Source organism: Procambarus clarkii, chromosome 79 (genome assembly GCF_040958095.1).
Source record: "Procambarus clarkii isolate CNS0578487 chromosome 79, FALCON_Pclarkii_2.0, whole genome shotgun sequence".
Taxonomy (NCBI): Eukaryota; Metazoa; Arthropoda; class Malacostraca; order Decapoda; family Cambaridae; genus Procambarus; species Procambarus clarkii.
The window spans coordinates 23,004,969-23,021,383 of NC_091228.1; the positions used below are offsets into that span (position 1 = coordinate 23,004,969).

Below are 16,415 nucleotides of genomic sequence, written 5' to 3' on the forward strand. Positions count from 1 at the left end.
CACCGTGGCCAGCTACAAGGAGCACCGTGGCCAGCTACGGGGAGCACCGTGGCCAGCTACGGGGAGCACTGTGGCCAGCTACGGGGAGCACCGTGGCCAGCTACGGGGAGCACCGTGGCCAGCTACGGGGAGCACCGTGGCCAGCTACGGGGAGCACCGTGGCCAGCTACGGGGAGCACCGTGGCCAGCTACGGGGAGCACCTTGGCCAGCTACGGGGAGCACCGTGGCCAGCTACGGGGAGCACCGTGGCCAGCTACGGGGAGCACCGTGGCCAGCTACGGGGAGCACCGTGGCCAGCTACGGGGAGCACCGTGGCCAGCTACGGGGAGCACCGTGGCCAGCTACGGGGAGCACTGTGGCTAGCTACAGGGAGCTAGCCACATTGTGCTATGTATAGGGTCATATGTATTGTATGTCTTGTAGGCAACTCTAAAAGTTATATAATCATCCATAACAAATCAATCATTCTCCATCTTTACAGTGTGGACATTGTTATTGATGAATCCAAAGCAACCTATGAAGATACTGGGAACTGTCAAAGTGATGTTGCCAGTATTTTGATTAAGTACCAAGATATAACATATCTGGACGTAGTACACAGCAAGGTCTCCTTTTCGTAAGTACTCTATTGGATTTGATATTTGTCTAAATGGTTGGGGGTCATTCCTTCACTCCGGCCCTCTATCCCAACACCTTCCCTGTCCTCATGTTTCCTGTGTGTGCTATGTAGTCATCCTGGCTTAGTGCCGCCTCCTCGTAATTTTCATTTTTTTGTACTAACTTTACATTATTGAATAACATGTTTTAAATGGGAGCAATATGTCTTAAAATAGTACGTGTTTATCCGAGGTCTTTCCTAAACTGCTGCTTACGTAACTAGCCGGAAAGGTGAGGTCTAGCTCTGTGTGGTTTATATAATAGTAATGGCATGGCACTTTCACCTCATAATTTTGTACTATCTTTTCTGGTGTCCCCATTGTCAAGGACAGGAAGCCTGTTAGGGTTGTCTAGGTACCTCTGTGTCAATAAATGTCCTTTCCCAAGATGCACCCAAAAACAGTTGCCTAACTCCCAGGGGAAGCCGGTCGGCCGAGCGGACAGCACGCTGGACTTCTGATCCTGTGGTCCTGGGTTCGATCCCAGGCACCGGCGAGAAACAACGGGCACAGTTTCTTTCACCTTATGCCCCTGTTACCTAGCAGTAAAATAGGTACCTGGGTGCTAGTCAGCTGTCACGGGCTGCTTCCTGGGGGTGGAGGCCTGGTCAAGGACCGGGCCGCGGGGACACTAAAAAGCCCCGAAATCATCTCAAGATAATCTCAAGATACCCGTTTTCTGCTAGGTGAACACAGGTATTTCTTCCTGCTTCTGAATCATACTTGTGTCCAGTCAGTTGAGTCAACTGCACTAAGCTCATGTCTACAAACCTTGTTGTACTGTGTTCACTGTTCCAAACTGGTCTCAAATGTTTCAGTTTAATCTCCAGCATTGATTTATTTATTCTGTTTTTTCTTTATTATTTTAATACTGTATCTAATTTGTTTTATATTTTTCCCCCATCTTTATCTTTCTGGAGGGAGCCCCATTGGCTCCTTGAAGTCATCTTACGGATCAAGTGCCATACTACTTGAGTGACATCAGTCCCAAAGGCCTTTGTAACCCTACCGGGGACCATGAGCCAAAACCCTGGACCCCTCAGAGAGGCGACGGGAGCAATGGCTATGAACATTTTACATTTAAAGTATGTCATCTTGACAAACAGAGAAGGCACCCAGAAAAGTAGGTGAATCAAGAGAGACCACTGCGTGATTGACAAGTGCGACCTATGTCCTTACAAGCGCAAAAGAACTCACCCCAGAAAGCAAACAAAGAAGCAAAACTTCATCCAACTAATTCCCCGCTTGTTAGCTCCACCCCCCATCCCCAGGAGAGGGGAAAAGCCGTCACCCTTCAGTACTTTGACGTAGTCATGTCGAGTGGTCGCTGTCGCTCTGGCTCTGTGTTTCCGTTTTCTTTGCTGTTTCACCCTTGCTGCAGTGTCATGAAATGGAGGTGTGCATGTTGCCAGGAGTTTGGAGTACTGGAGCAGCATGCGTCTAGGGTTCCCTTTCCTAGGTTCTCCATAAGTACTGCCCTTGTGTCTCAGGGTTATCTTCCTTGGGGGCGTTCAGGGAACACACTCTGTTAGGGGCTTCCTCGCTTGTGGTTGTCAGGGCTTTTTGTTTTTATTTTGGTGTTAAGCGTGCTGTGGCAGAGGCGGTCTCCTAGCTCATTATTAGGCTTATCCTATTATCTTAGGTTGTGGTAGTAGTCCTCCTCTGTTGCCCCTGAGGTTTCACGACTGCTACTTGCAGTCAGTTTGCCTTGGTGATGGATCCTGCTTATTTTCAGTTCAGCTCGTTATAGGATGAGTACCACGCTCGTGGTGTCCCGTCTTCCCAGCACTTTTGGTCATATAACGCTTTGAAACTACTGACGGTCTTGGCCTCCACCACAACCTCACCTAACTTGTTCCAACCGTCTACCACTCTGCAAAAATGAATTTTCTTGTATTTCTTTGGCTTCTGTGTTTAGTTAGTTTAAATCTATGACCTCTTGTTCTTGAAGTTCCAGGTCTCAGGAAATCCTCCCTATCAATTTTATCAATTCTTGTTACTATTTTGTACATAGTGATTATATCACTTCTTTTCCTTCTGTCTTCTAGTTTTGGCATATTTAATGCCTGTAACCTCTCCTCGTAGCTCTTGCCCTTCAGTTCTGGGAGCCTCTTAGTAGCATGTCTTTGCACCTTTTCCAGTTTGTTGATGTGCTTCTTAAGATATGGGCACCACACAACCGTTGCATATTCTAGCTTTGGCCTAACAAAAGGCGTGAACAATTTCTTTAGTATTTCGCCATCCATGTATTTAAAAGCAATTCTGAAGTTAGAAAGTGTGGCATAGGCTCCTCGCACAACGTTCTTTGTGGTCCTCGGGTGAAAGTTTTCCATCTAGAACCACCCCCTAAATCTCTTTCTTTATCAGAATTCTTTAAAGATTTCTCACATAATTTATAGATTGTGTGGGGTTTATGTTCTCCTATTCCACATTCCATAACATGGCATTTATTAACATTAAATTCCATTTGCCAAGTGGTGCTCCATTTACTTATTTTGTCCAGGTCATCTTGAAGGGCATGACAATCATCTAAGTTTCTTATCCTTCCTATTATCTTAACATCATCAGCAAACATGTTCATATAATTCTGTATACCAACTGGTAGATCATTTATGTAGACAATAAACATCACTGGTGCAAGAACTGAACCCTGTGGTACTCCACTTGTGACATTTCTCCATTCCGATACATTGCCTCTGATTACTGCCCTTATTTTTCTATCAGTCAGAAAATGTTTCATTCATGTTAGAAGCTTATCTGTCACCCCTCCAATATTTTCCAGTTTCCAGAACAACCTCTTATGTGGAACTCTGTCGAAAGTCTTTTTAAGGTCCAGATAGATGCAATCAACCCAACCATCTCTCTCCTGTAAAATCTCTGTGGCTCGATCATAGAAACTGGGTAAATTCGATAAACAGGATCTTCCAGATCGAAAACCATACTGTCTGTCTGATAATGTATTATATCATTTCTCTCCAGGTGTTCTACCCATTTAGTTTTTATTATTTTTTTCTAATATTTTCACTATTGCACTTGTCAATGATACAGGTCTATAATTGAGGGGGTCTTCCCTACTGTAACTTTTGTAGATTGGAACTATGTTTGTGTGTGTGTGTGTGTGTGTGTGTGTGTGTGTGTGTGTGTGTGTGTGTGTGTGTGTGTGTGTGTGTGTGTGTTTGTGTAATTACCTAAGTGTAGTTACAGGATGAGAGCTAAGCTCGTGGTGTCCTGTCTTCCCAGCACTCTTTGTCATATAACGCTTTGAAACTACTGACGGTCTTGGCCTCCACCACCTTCTCACTTAACTTGTTCCAACCGTCTACCACTCTATTTGTGAAGATGAATTTTCTTATATTTCTTCGGCATCTGTGTTTAGCTAGTTTAAATCTAAGACCTCTTGTTCTTGAAGTGCCAGGCCTCGGGAAATCTTCCATGTCGATTTTATCAATTCCTGTTACTATTTTGTATGTAGTGATCATATCACCACTTTTTCTTCTGTCTTCTAGTTTTGGCATGTTTAATGCTTCTAACCTCTCCTCGTAGCTCTTACCCTTCAGTTCTGGGAGCCACTTAGTAGCATGTCTTTGCACCTTTTCCAGTTTGTTGATGTGCTTCTTAGATATGGGCACCACACAACAGCTGCATATTCTAGCTTTGGCCTAACAAAAGTCATGAACAATTTCTTTAGTATATCGCCATCCATGTATTTAAATGCAATTCTGAAGTTAGAAAGCATAGCATAGGCTCCTTGCACAATATTCTTTATGTGGTCCTCAGGTGATAGTTTTCTATCTAGAACCACCTGTGGGAAAAACCTGCTGGGATTGATATAAGAGGAGACTACCAGGGACTTGTGCTGAACTAAATTAAAAATTTACTGTCTGCAAATTAATTCAACTAAAATCTCTAGCCAGGGTTGTAAATCCTAGATCCTCTTTTCCTAATGACAGATTGTGGGCTGTAAGGGACAGGTGGGGTGAATGACTTAGTTGATAGAAGTTCCAATCCACCTGTAGACAGGGATCTCACATCAGCTTGTATTTTATACAAGGATAAGATTTAATAAATTCAGTTATATGACTGAACACTGGCTCTGTTTAAATCAGGGATTTAAACATACATAGTCTAACCTAGCACCATAACTTACAGCCAATAGATTCTTATACTATAAACAACAAATTAAATTGTAAAAGTATAATAAATGACCTTAAATGTAGTCTAAATACTGTTAACCCTTACACTGCTCAGGGGTCCTTGGGACATTTACACCCCTGTGCGCAAGAAAAAAAAAAATTCAAAAATTTTTTTTCGTCTTCTAAACATGTTAATTTGTGTCCCCTGAGCACGGAAAAAATAAAAAAAAAATCGTAGGTGACATATTTTGGGCGCAATTGACCGAGGAAGTCTGGCAAAAAGTGGGCGTTGACAGAGCAGTCGTCAGACCCGGTCAGCGTCACCCGCGTTGACAGATGGGAGTTGCCACAAAGATATTATTACCTAATTGTTTCAATGTCTCCGATTGATTTTTTCTTAGTTTTTTTGCAGTAATATTATTCAATAGTGTGTATTGTAATATATTTATATAATAAAAGTGGTTAATAATCGCTATACTCAAAAGTATGATGTGCATATTAGTGATTCAATTATTATGTTTATAAAACAATGAACAAATAGTTTTGCTGCTATTACACTCTATACACAGGTTACATATAAGAATTGGCATGTTTTGGTCACCATAACGAACCACTAAGTTGGTATTGAGAGTCGAAAAGCAACGAGGAGTTACCGCCACACACCAGCCAGCCACTCGCTGCCACTCCCTCAACACACGCACTAAACTTTCTCCCCCAACAATACCATTTGTGGTGTTATTACACTATATACAGACGTTATATATAAGTATGTGTATATTTTGTTCACCACAACTGTACAGCTAAGCTGATATAGTTAGATCAGGCACTATGAGTCGTCGCTATGCACAGATGGCGGCTGGCGGCTCCCTCACTCATTCAAGGTCACACGCACTAAACTTTCATCCCCAACAATACCATTTGTGGTGTTATTACACTATATACAGACGTTATATATAAGTATGTATATATTTTGTTCACCACAACTGTACAGCTAAGCTGATATAGTTAGTTCAGGCACTAAGAGTCGTCGCTATACACAGATGGCGGCTGGCGGCTCCCTCACTCATTCAAGTTCACACGCACTAAACTTTCTCCTCCAACAATACCAGTTGTGGTGTTATTACACTATATACAGACGTTATATATAAGTATGTGTATATTTTGTGCACAACAACTGTACAGCCAAGCTGATATAGTTAGTTCAGGCACTAAGAGTCGTCGCTATACACAGATGGTGGCTGGCGGCTCCCTCACTCTTTCAAGGTCACATGCACTAAACTTTCTCCCCCAACAATACCTTTTGCAGTGTTATTACCCTATATACACATATTATATATAAATATCTACATGTTTTTTGCACCGTAACTGTACACCTAAGCTTGTAGTGCGCCCAAAGAGCATAGTAGCCACCCTCTAAACAGCTAGACAAATCGTGCAGACGACGTCACCTCCGTCACCCATATGGCTCCTCCCAGCATAATCCTTTTGCTGTTATTACACTAATACACACATTATATATAAGTATCTACATTTGTGTTCACCATAGAGAACCACTGACCTGGTATGGTGAATGCAAACAATAACAGGTGGCCACACAGTTAGTAAACGATGCTGTCTCCCTCCGTCTCTCAGCATCACTCCTCCCACAGCGCTAATTATTACAACAATCCTGCTATTATCACAACCCTGGTTATTTATATCACAGTCATTGGTCATCTGTAATATTGTCATCGCTAAATAATAACAATTATATATATATTTTGACATTTTTCGGCGATGCTGTGGTCACAAGCTGAACATCAATGCTGTTCGCTCATGCTGCGTGCGCCGGCCTTGGTTGCTCCAACAGTACTGTGCCTCTCACACCTGAGAATATTGCCCACGATTTTTTTTCAAAATGGCATCTGTTTACAAGAGCCCTGAGGAAGCTACTGTGAACCCCGTGTAGCCGCGGGCCATTTGAATCAGGCCTGGCACCCTATGGCGTATATATACGCCATGCGCACCATGGGACATGTTACTCAGGGCGTATATATACGCCATGCGCAGTTTAAGGGTTAAGTACTAGAAATTATATTCAATTAAATGAACTTATATGATAACTTAAAAATAACTAAGCAAGCAATTGATAACTTAATTTATATATTCAAATATATATGCAGACATATTCAATTTATATGATAGTTAGCTTGACTGAATCTCTTCCAACACTATGGACACTTGTGATGTTTTTACTTATTGAGGCTGAATTCTTTCTGACACAATGGACACTCATGAGGTTCAGTGCTTGGATAAGATTCACAGCTACACTACAATTTTAATAAACTTACTAAAATGTGAGGCTTAGCCTCGCTTTTTAACCAACAGACAGATTTATAGGATATTAAAGCTACACAAGCATACAATTGGCCAATCATATACCAAATAACCTTCAATATACTTCTCTGCCAGTCGGGGTGCCTGTCTGATAAGGTAGGTGCCAGACTGATTAACTCTCTCTTGTTGAGTTTGGGCACGATATTTTGTCACAGCGTTGCTGTATGATGATCTGGTAGCGTTGCTACTTGGATTTTTCTTTAACTGCGTTGCAGAAGAATGATATTTGATAAAGAATAGGAATGAAGGTGGTGGAAACCGCGTCACTGTGATCTCCACTACACTCTTATTTTATATAAATGTTCTAGGATTTTCCTTGTAGATATTGTCCAGGTACTCCCCCAGTTCTAGAGAGTATTCACTGGTGATAAAATATTAGATAAGGTGTCCTTGAGCTGGTAATGTTCGCTAAGGATCCGTCACTTGTTCACTCAGTTGTAAACAAACGCGAAGTGCCCGAGGCATCGTCGTGGGCGCTTCTCGCCCCCCGAGATCCTCCCCCCTCTCACTTGAGAGGTAGCTTTCAATGAATATTGATTGATTATTTTTACAGTCTAGACTTATGATTAAGATAAGATGTGATTATAATATAATTAGATATAAGATTTAAAGATTATAAGTAGTATTTGAAAGTACCACTGATTCTTATTAAGGATTCGATATTATCTCTACCGGAAGCGAATAAATGTTCCAATAGTTTTTTAATTAAGAAATCCTTCTAGAAGCTTCTGGATCCTTGAGAGATCATGTACAAAGTCACGTAGGCATCAAAAGGGCCCCTGTTGCATACGTGTTCATGGTGCCATTGTCATCCAGGATCAAGCTATAAAATGAATCTTTAATGATTCTAATATGATTTTGATACGATTTAGATATGATTTTGATATGATATAGAAATGATATAGTAATTATACATTTCTTAGATGATTATTAGATATGGTGGGTAAAAATTTCCCACACCACCCCTAGATCTCTTTCTTTATCAGAATTCTTTAACGATTTCTCACATAATATATAGGTTGCCTGGGGTCTATGTTCTCCTATTCCACATTCCATAACATGGCATTTATTAACATTAAATTCCATTTGCCAAGTGGTGCTCCATCTACTTATTTTGTCCAGGTCTTCTTGAAGGGCATGACAGTCATCTAAATTTCTTATCCTTCCTATTATCTTAGCATCATCAGCAAACATGTTCATATAATTCTGTATACCAACTGGTAGATCATTTATGTACACAATAAACATCACTGGTGCAAGAACTGAACCCTGTGGTACTCCACTTGTGACATTTCTCCATTCCGATACATTGCCTCTGATTACTGCCCTCATTTTTCTATCAGTCAGAAAATTTTTCATCCATGATAGAAGCTTACCTGTCACCCCTCCAATATTTTCCAGTTTCCAGAACAACCTCTTATGTGGAACTCTGTCAAAAGCCTTTTTTAGGTCCAGATAGATGCAGTCAACCCAACCATCTCTTTCCTGTAATATCTCTGTGGCTCGATCATAGAAACTGAGTAAATTCGATACACAGGATCTTCCAGATCGAAAACCATACTGTCTGTCTGATATTATATCATTTCTCTCTAGGTGTTCTACCCATTTAGTTTTGATTAGTTTTTCCAATACTTTCACTATTACACTTGTCAATGATACAGGTCTATAATTGAGGGGGTCTTCCCTGCTGCCACTTTTGTAGATTGGAACTATGTTAGCCTATTTCCACACGTCTGCTACGATTCCTGTACACAGGGATGCCTGAAAGATCAGGTGAAGTGGAATGCTGAGCTCAGATGCACATTCTCTCAGAACCATGGTGAAACGCCATCTGGGCCAGCTGCTTTGTTCTTACCGAGCTCCTTGAGCATTTTTTCCACTTCGTCTCTAGACACCTCTATGTGCTCTATGTTGTTCTCTGGAATTCTTATTGTATCTGGTTCCCTAAAGATTTGATTTTGTACAAACACACTTTGGAACTTTTCGTTTAGTGTTTCACACATTTCCTTTTCATCTTCCGTGAATCTATTTCCCATCTTCAACCTCTGAATATTATCCTTTACCTGCAATTTGTTGTTTATGAATTTATAGAATAGACCTGGTTCTGTTTTACATTTGTCTGCAATCCCTTTTTCAAAATTTCTTTCTGCCTCTCTCCTCACTGCCGTGTAGTTGTTTCTCGCATCTTTGTATCGCTGGTATGTTTGGGGGTTCGGCCTCTCCTGTATTGATTCCATTTTTGTGTCTTTTGGTCTCTAGCCCTCTCGCAATTTCTATTGAACCAATCCTGTTTCCTAGTTCTGCATCTCTGTTTTGGTATAAAATTTTTTTGTGCCTTTATCATATATTTCACAAAACTTGACATACATCTCATTCACTTCCTTGCCTAGCATCAAGTCTGTCCAATTATACTCACTAAAAAAATTTCTTAAGGTCACCATAATGTCCTCTCCTGAAGTCTGGTTTTTCAACTGCTTCAACCTCCTTATTTTCTTCCAGCTTATAACGCATTGCATACTTTATTCCCAAAAAGACATGGTCACTTTTACCCAAGGGAGGAAGGTACTGAATGTCAAATATCTCTTCCTCCTTCCTGGTAAATATCAAATCTAGCATGGAGGGAACGTCCCCTTCCCTCATCCTCGTAGCTTGTTTAACATGTTGATACAAGAATGTTTCCAGGATGAGGTCTACAAATTTACAGGTCTAAAAATCTTCTGTTTTAGCTTCATATGCTTCCCAGTCTATGGATTTCAAGTTGAAGTCACCGACTATCAACAGTTGTGATCTATCGTTATCCGCTCTCGCTATAATCCCTCTCATTATTGTTATAAGACCTTCACGTTTACTATCTAGCTCCTCCTTTGACCATGTGCTGCTTGGCGGTGGACTATATGCATTTATTATCATTAGTTTATCATCCTCATGGCAGATCTCTAGTGCTATTATGTCAACTTCTTGTGGATTGGCAGTCATTATTTCGTTCACCTTTAGGTGTTCTTTTACCAGCATAGCAACACCACCGCCTTTCCTAATTTTTCTGTCCCGTCTCCAAATTGAGTAGCCCCTTGGGAATATGCCCTCATTTAAAATTACATCTTCAAGTTTTGTCTCCGTGAGTGCAACAATGTTTGGTGTCTGCAGCTGTATTACATCTCTTAACTCCAGTATCTTCGATCTCACTCCATCTATGTTGGTGTATGCAATCTTCAGGAACTTGTTCCCCCTCTTCTTATTTTTCACTCCCCCCCCCTCTCTAATGATTTTGTTGGTTTGCCTTTATGTACCACTTTACTGGTTTGCCTACCCCTATCACTTTGTAGAAAAAAGATTTTATTTCTTCTTCATTCCTGCTCTCATTTAAATGTTTTGCCTCGGCGAAGTTCAGTTTCAGCTTCTCTCTATCTTCTTTTGAAAGATATCGTCTTAACGACCACACTTTCCCTACCTCATCACTTTGCAATTTTCTAGCATTCCTTAGTACTTCTTCCATCTGTTTGGCACCGTTTAGGGTGATCCTCAAAGGTCGATCTTTCCCTTTTACGTACCTGCCTATTCTTCTGTAGTCGCACACATTCTCTATGGTTGTAAGACCTTCCACGAGGCCAACAATTTTATCTACTACTTTAGCTTCTTCTACAGCTCTTTCTGACCTAGATGTTATCGCCTTTTCTTTGCAGCCAAAAATGATCAGGGACTTACTCCGATCAACAGTGTTTTGCACCAACTTTAGGTTAGATGCCAATTCTTTTCTCACTTCCAGCCTAATGTTTGTTTTATCTTGGTTGCTGCAGTGTTTGACTTCCTTTACTGCTTCTTCTATTTTTTCCTTCTCCTTGGCCACTTGTGCATAAGTGAGTTGCATATCTTTCTTGCACTGTTCTATTCCCTGTGTAACTTCCTCCATCTGTGCTGACAAAAGTTGTTTTTCCTGTTGAATTTCCTTGCCTAACCTATTGTAGTCATTTATGTTTAAATTTACTTTAACTTCTTCCAAAGCTATTTTTAAGAGTTTATTTTCTTCTTCCATGGCTTTGCAATTTGTTTTCAATTGATTCTTATCCTTGCGCAAGTCTTTCACTAAACCCTCAAGACATAAAACTTTGCTATTCAAATGGTCATTACTTTCTTTCAATTTACTAATTATTTCTACATGAGAGTTCACTATAGTATCTAAATTTACCAACTTGTTATGTAGACTGCTAATATCAATGCTTTCTTCATTGAATCCCTCAAAATCAAGCTCCTGTTTTGTTTTTCCCCTTGCCAGTGGCCATCTTGAATGTTCTTCTCTGCACTGTAAACACTTGGGCAACTTTTTCTCATCCGATTTTTCACTTCCCTTGGCACATTCCTGTTATCTCACCTATTTTTCAAGAGCACTATACCTTTATGTTCTGTGTGTGTAATTACCTAAGTGTAATTACCTAAGTGTAGTTACAGGATGAGAGCTACGCTCGTGGTGTCCCGTCTTCCCAGCACTCTTTGTCATATAACGCTTTGAAACTACTGACGGTCTTGGCCTCCACCACCTTCTCACTTAACTTGTTCCAACCGTCTACCACTCTATTTGCGAAGGTGAATTTTCTTATATTTCTTCGGCATCTGTGTTTAGCTAGTTTAAATCTATGACCTCTTGTTCTTGAAATTCCAGGTCTCAGGAAGTCTTCCCTGTCGATTTTATCAATTCCTGTAACTATTTTGTATGTAGTGATCATATCACCTCTTTTTCTTCTGTCTTCTAGTTTTGGCATATTTAATGCTTCTAACCTCTCCTCGTAGCTCTTGCCCTTCAGTTCTGGGAGCCACTTAGTAGCATGTCTTTGCACCTTTTCCTGTTTGTTGATGTGCTTCTTAAGATATGGGCACCACACAACAGCTGCATATTCTAGCTTTGGCCTAACAAAAGTCATGAACAATTTCTTTAGTATATCGCCATCCATGTATTTAAATGCAATTCTGAAGTTAGAAAGCATAGCATAGGCTCCTTGCACAATATTCTTTATGTGGTCCTCAGGTGATAGTTTTCTATCTAGAACCACTCCTAGATCTCTTTCTTTATCAGAATTCTTTAAAGATTTCTCACATAATATATAGGTTGTGTGGGGTCTATGTTCTCCTATTCCACATTCCATAACATGACATTTATTAACATTAAATTCCATTTGCCAAATGGTGCTCCATATACTTATTTTGTCCAGGTCTTCTTGAAGGGCATGACAGTCATCTAAATTTCTTATCCTTCCTATTATCTTAGCATCATCAGCAAACATGTTCATATAATTCTGTATACCAACTGGTAGATCATTTATGTACACAATAAACATCACTGGTGCAAGAACTGAACCCTGTGGTACTCCACTTGTGACATTTCTCCATTCTGATACATTGCCTCTGATTACTGCCCTCATTTTTCTATCAGTCAGAAAATTTTTCATCCATGATAGAAGCTTACCTGTCACCCCTCCAATATTTTCCAGTTTCCAGAACAACCTCTTATGTGGAACTCTGTCGAAAGCCTTTTTTAGGTCCAGATAGATGCAGTCAACCCAACCATCTCTTTCCTGTAATATCTCTGTGGCTCGATCATAGAAACTGAGTAAATTCGATACACAGGATCTTCCAGATCGAAAACCATACTGTCTGTCTGATATTATATCATTTCTCTCTAGGTGTTCTACCCATTTAGTTTTGATTAGTTTTTCCAATACTTTCACTATTACACTTGTCAATGATACAGGTCTATAATTGAGGGGGTCTTCCCTGCTGCCACTTTTGTAGATTGGAACTATGTTAGCCTGTTTCCACCCGTCTTCTACGATTCCTGTACACAGGGATGCCTGAAAGATCAGGTGAAGTGGAATGCTGAGCTCAGATGCACATTCTCTCAGAACCCATGGTGAAACGCCATCTGGGCCAGCTGCTTTGTTCTTACCGAGCTCCTTGAGCATTTTTTCCACTTCGTGTCTAGACACCTCTATGTGTTCTATGTTGTTCTCTGGAATTCTTATTGTATCTGGTTCCCTAAAGATTTCATTTTGTACAAACACACTTTGGAACTTTTCGTTTAGTGTTTCACACATTTCCTTTTCATCTTCCGTGAATCTATTTCCCATTTTCAACCTCTGAATATTATCCTTTACCTGCAATTTGTTGTTTATGAATTTATAGAATAGACCTGGTTCTGTTTTACATTTGTCCGCAATCCCTTTTTCAAAATTTCTTTCTGCCTCTCTCCTCACTGCCGTGTAGTTGTTTCTCGCATCTTTGTATCGCTGGTATGTTTGGGGGTTCGGCCTCTCCTGTATTGATTCCATTTTTGTGTCTTTCGGTCTCTAGCCCTCTGTGTGTGTGTGTGTGTGTGTGTGTGTACTCACCTAATTGTACTCACCTAATTGTGCTTGCGGGGGTTGAGCTTTGGCTCTTTGGTCCCGCCTCTCAACTGTCAATCAACTGGTGTACAGATTCCTGAGCCTACTGGGCTCTATCATACCTACATTTGAAACTGTGTATGGAGTCAGCCTCCACCACATCACTTCCTAGTGCATTCCATTTATTAACTACTCTGACACTGAAAAAATTCTTTCTAACGTCTCTGTGGCTCATCTGGGTACTAAGTTTCCACCTGTGTCCCCTTGTTCGTGTCCCACCCGTGCTGAAGAGTTTGTCTTTGTCCACCCTGTCAATTCCCCTGAGAATTTTGTAGGTGGTTATCATGTCTCCCCTTACTCTTCTGTTTTCCAGGGATGTGAGGTTCAGCTCCTTTAGCCTTTCCTCGTAGCTCAATCCTCTCAGTTCCGGGACGAGCCTGGTGGCATACCGCTGAATCTTCTCTAACTTTGTCTTGTGTTTAACTAGGTATGGACTCCAGGCTGGAGCTGCATATTCCAGGATTGGTCTTACATAAGTGGTATACAGGGTTCTGAAAGATTCCTTACACAAGTTTCTGAAGGCAGTTCTTATGTTGGCCAGTCTAGCATATGCCGCTGATGATATTCTTTTGATGTGGGCCTCTGGGGACAGGTTCGGTGTGATATCAACCCCCAGATCCTTCTCTCTATTTGATTCTTGCAGGATTTCCCCTCCCAGATGATACCTTGTGTTCAGCCTCCTGCTCCCTTCGCCTAATTTCATCACCTTACACTTTCCAGAGTTGAACTTCAGCAGCCATTTTCTAGACCATTCCTCCAGTTTATCCTGTAGTCTCTGTCTATCTTCATCCGTCTTGATTCTTCTCATAATTTTTGCATCATCAGCAAACATCGAGAGGAATGAGTCTATACCGTCTGGAAGATCGTTCACATATATTAGAAACAGGATGGGTCCAAGTACTGAGCCCTGTGGGACTCCGTTGGTGACATCTCGCCACTCTGATGTCTTCCCCCTCACCGTTACTCGCTGTTTCCTGTTGCTTAAGTACTCCCTTATCCACTGGAGCACCTTCCCTTTTACTCCTGCCTTTTACCTCCTGCTTTTACTCCTGTGTGTGTGTGTGTGTGTGTGTGTGTGTGTGTGTGTGTGTGTGTGTGTGTGTGTGTGTGTGTGTGTGTGTTTGTGTAATTACCTAAGTGTAGTTACAGGATGAGAGCTACGCTCGTGGTGTCCCGTCTTCCCAGCACTCTGTCATATAACGCTTTGAAACTACTGACGGTCTTGGCCTCCACCACCTTCTCACCTAACTTGTTCCAACCGTCTACCACTCTGTTTGCGAAAGTGAATTTTCTTATATTTCTTCGGCATCTGTGTGTAGCTAGTTTAAATCTATGATCTCTTGTTCTTAAAGTTCCAGGTTTCGGGAAATCTTCAATATCGATTTTATCAATTCCTGTTACTATTTTGTATGTAGTGATCATATCACCTCTTTTTCTTCTGTCTTCTAGTTTTGGCATGTTTAATGCTTCTAACTTCTCCTCGTAGCTCTTGTCCTTCAGTTCTGGGAGTCACTTAGTAGCATGTCTTTGCACCTTTTCCAGTTTGTTGATGTACTTCTTAAGATATGGGCACCACACAACTGCATATTCTAGCTTTGGCCTAACAAAAGTCGTGAACAATTTCTTTAGTATATCGCCATCCATGTAAATTCTGAAGTTAGAAAGTAAAAAGCATGAAAAAAGCATTTTTCCATGTAAAAAGCAATTCTGAAGTTAGAAAGCGTGGCATAGTCTCCTCGCACAATATTCTTTATGTGGTACTCAGGTGATAGTTTTCTATCTAGAACCACCCCTAGATCTCTTTATCAGAATTCTTTAAAGATTTCTCACATAATGTATAGGTTGTGTGGGGTCTATGTTCTCCTATTCCACATTCCATAACATGGCATTTATTAACATTAAATTCCATTGGCCATGTGGTGCTCCATATACTTATTTTGTCCAGGTCATCTTGAAGAGCATGACAATCATCTAAGTTTCTTATCCTTCCTATTATCTTAGCATCCTCGGCAAACATGTTATATAATTCTGTATACCAACTGGTAGATCATTTATGTAGACAATAAACATCACTGGTGCAAGAACTGAGCCCTGTGGTACTCCACTTGTGACATTTCTCCAGTCCGATACATTGCCTCTGATTACTGCCCTCATTTTTCTATCAGTCAGAAAATTTTTCATCCATGTTAATAGCTTACCTGTCACCCCTCCAATATTTTCCAGTTTCCAGAACAACCTCTTATCCCTGGAAACACAAACCGAAACTGTCTCTATTTTCCGCTTGTTACAACTTGTAATAAAGTTGTTACATCTTGGCTTGATGTGTTTATGACATATTAGAACATTGTTACAACTTGCTATATTGGTTGTTATAACTGGTTAGGAGGTGTTAAAACTTGTTCGAACGTTGTACCAACGTCGTAGTTTCGGTGTGTGTTTGGCGGGATGTGGAACTCTGTCGAAAGTCTTTTTAAGGTCCAGATGGATGCAATCAACCCAACCATCTCTTTCCTGTAAAATCTCTGTGGCTCGATCATAGAAACTGAGTAAATTCGATACACAGGATCTTCCAGATCGAAAACCATACTGTCTGTCTGATATTATATCATTTCTCTCCAGGTGTTCTACCCATTTAGTTTTGATTAGTTTTTCCAATACTTTCACTATTACACTTGTCAATGATACAGGTCTATAATTGAGGGGGTCTTCCCTGCTGCCACTTTTGTAGATTGGAACTATGTTAGCCTGTTTCCACACATCTGCTACGATTCCTGTACACAGGGATCCCTGAAAAATCAGGTGAAGTGGAATGCTGAGC

At 40.9% G+C, this 16,415-nt stretch overlaps 1 protein-coding gene across 1 annotated transcript in view; it reads left to right on the forward strand.

The window, feature by feature from the left end:
* The window catches only part of VhaAC45 (Vacuolar H[+] ATPase AC45 accessory subunit), an 84,502-nt gene that overhangs the window by 39,842 nt on the left and 28,245 nt on the right, over window positions 1-16,415 (forward strand). Inside the window, exon 7 of the mRNA XM_069314599.1 lies at window positions 483-617. Coding sequence (XP_069170700.1) covers window positions 483-617 — 135 coding nt within the window. The remainder of the gene's footprint in view (window positions 1-482; window positions 618-16,415) is intronic.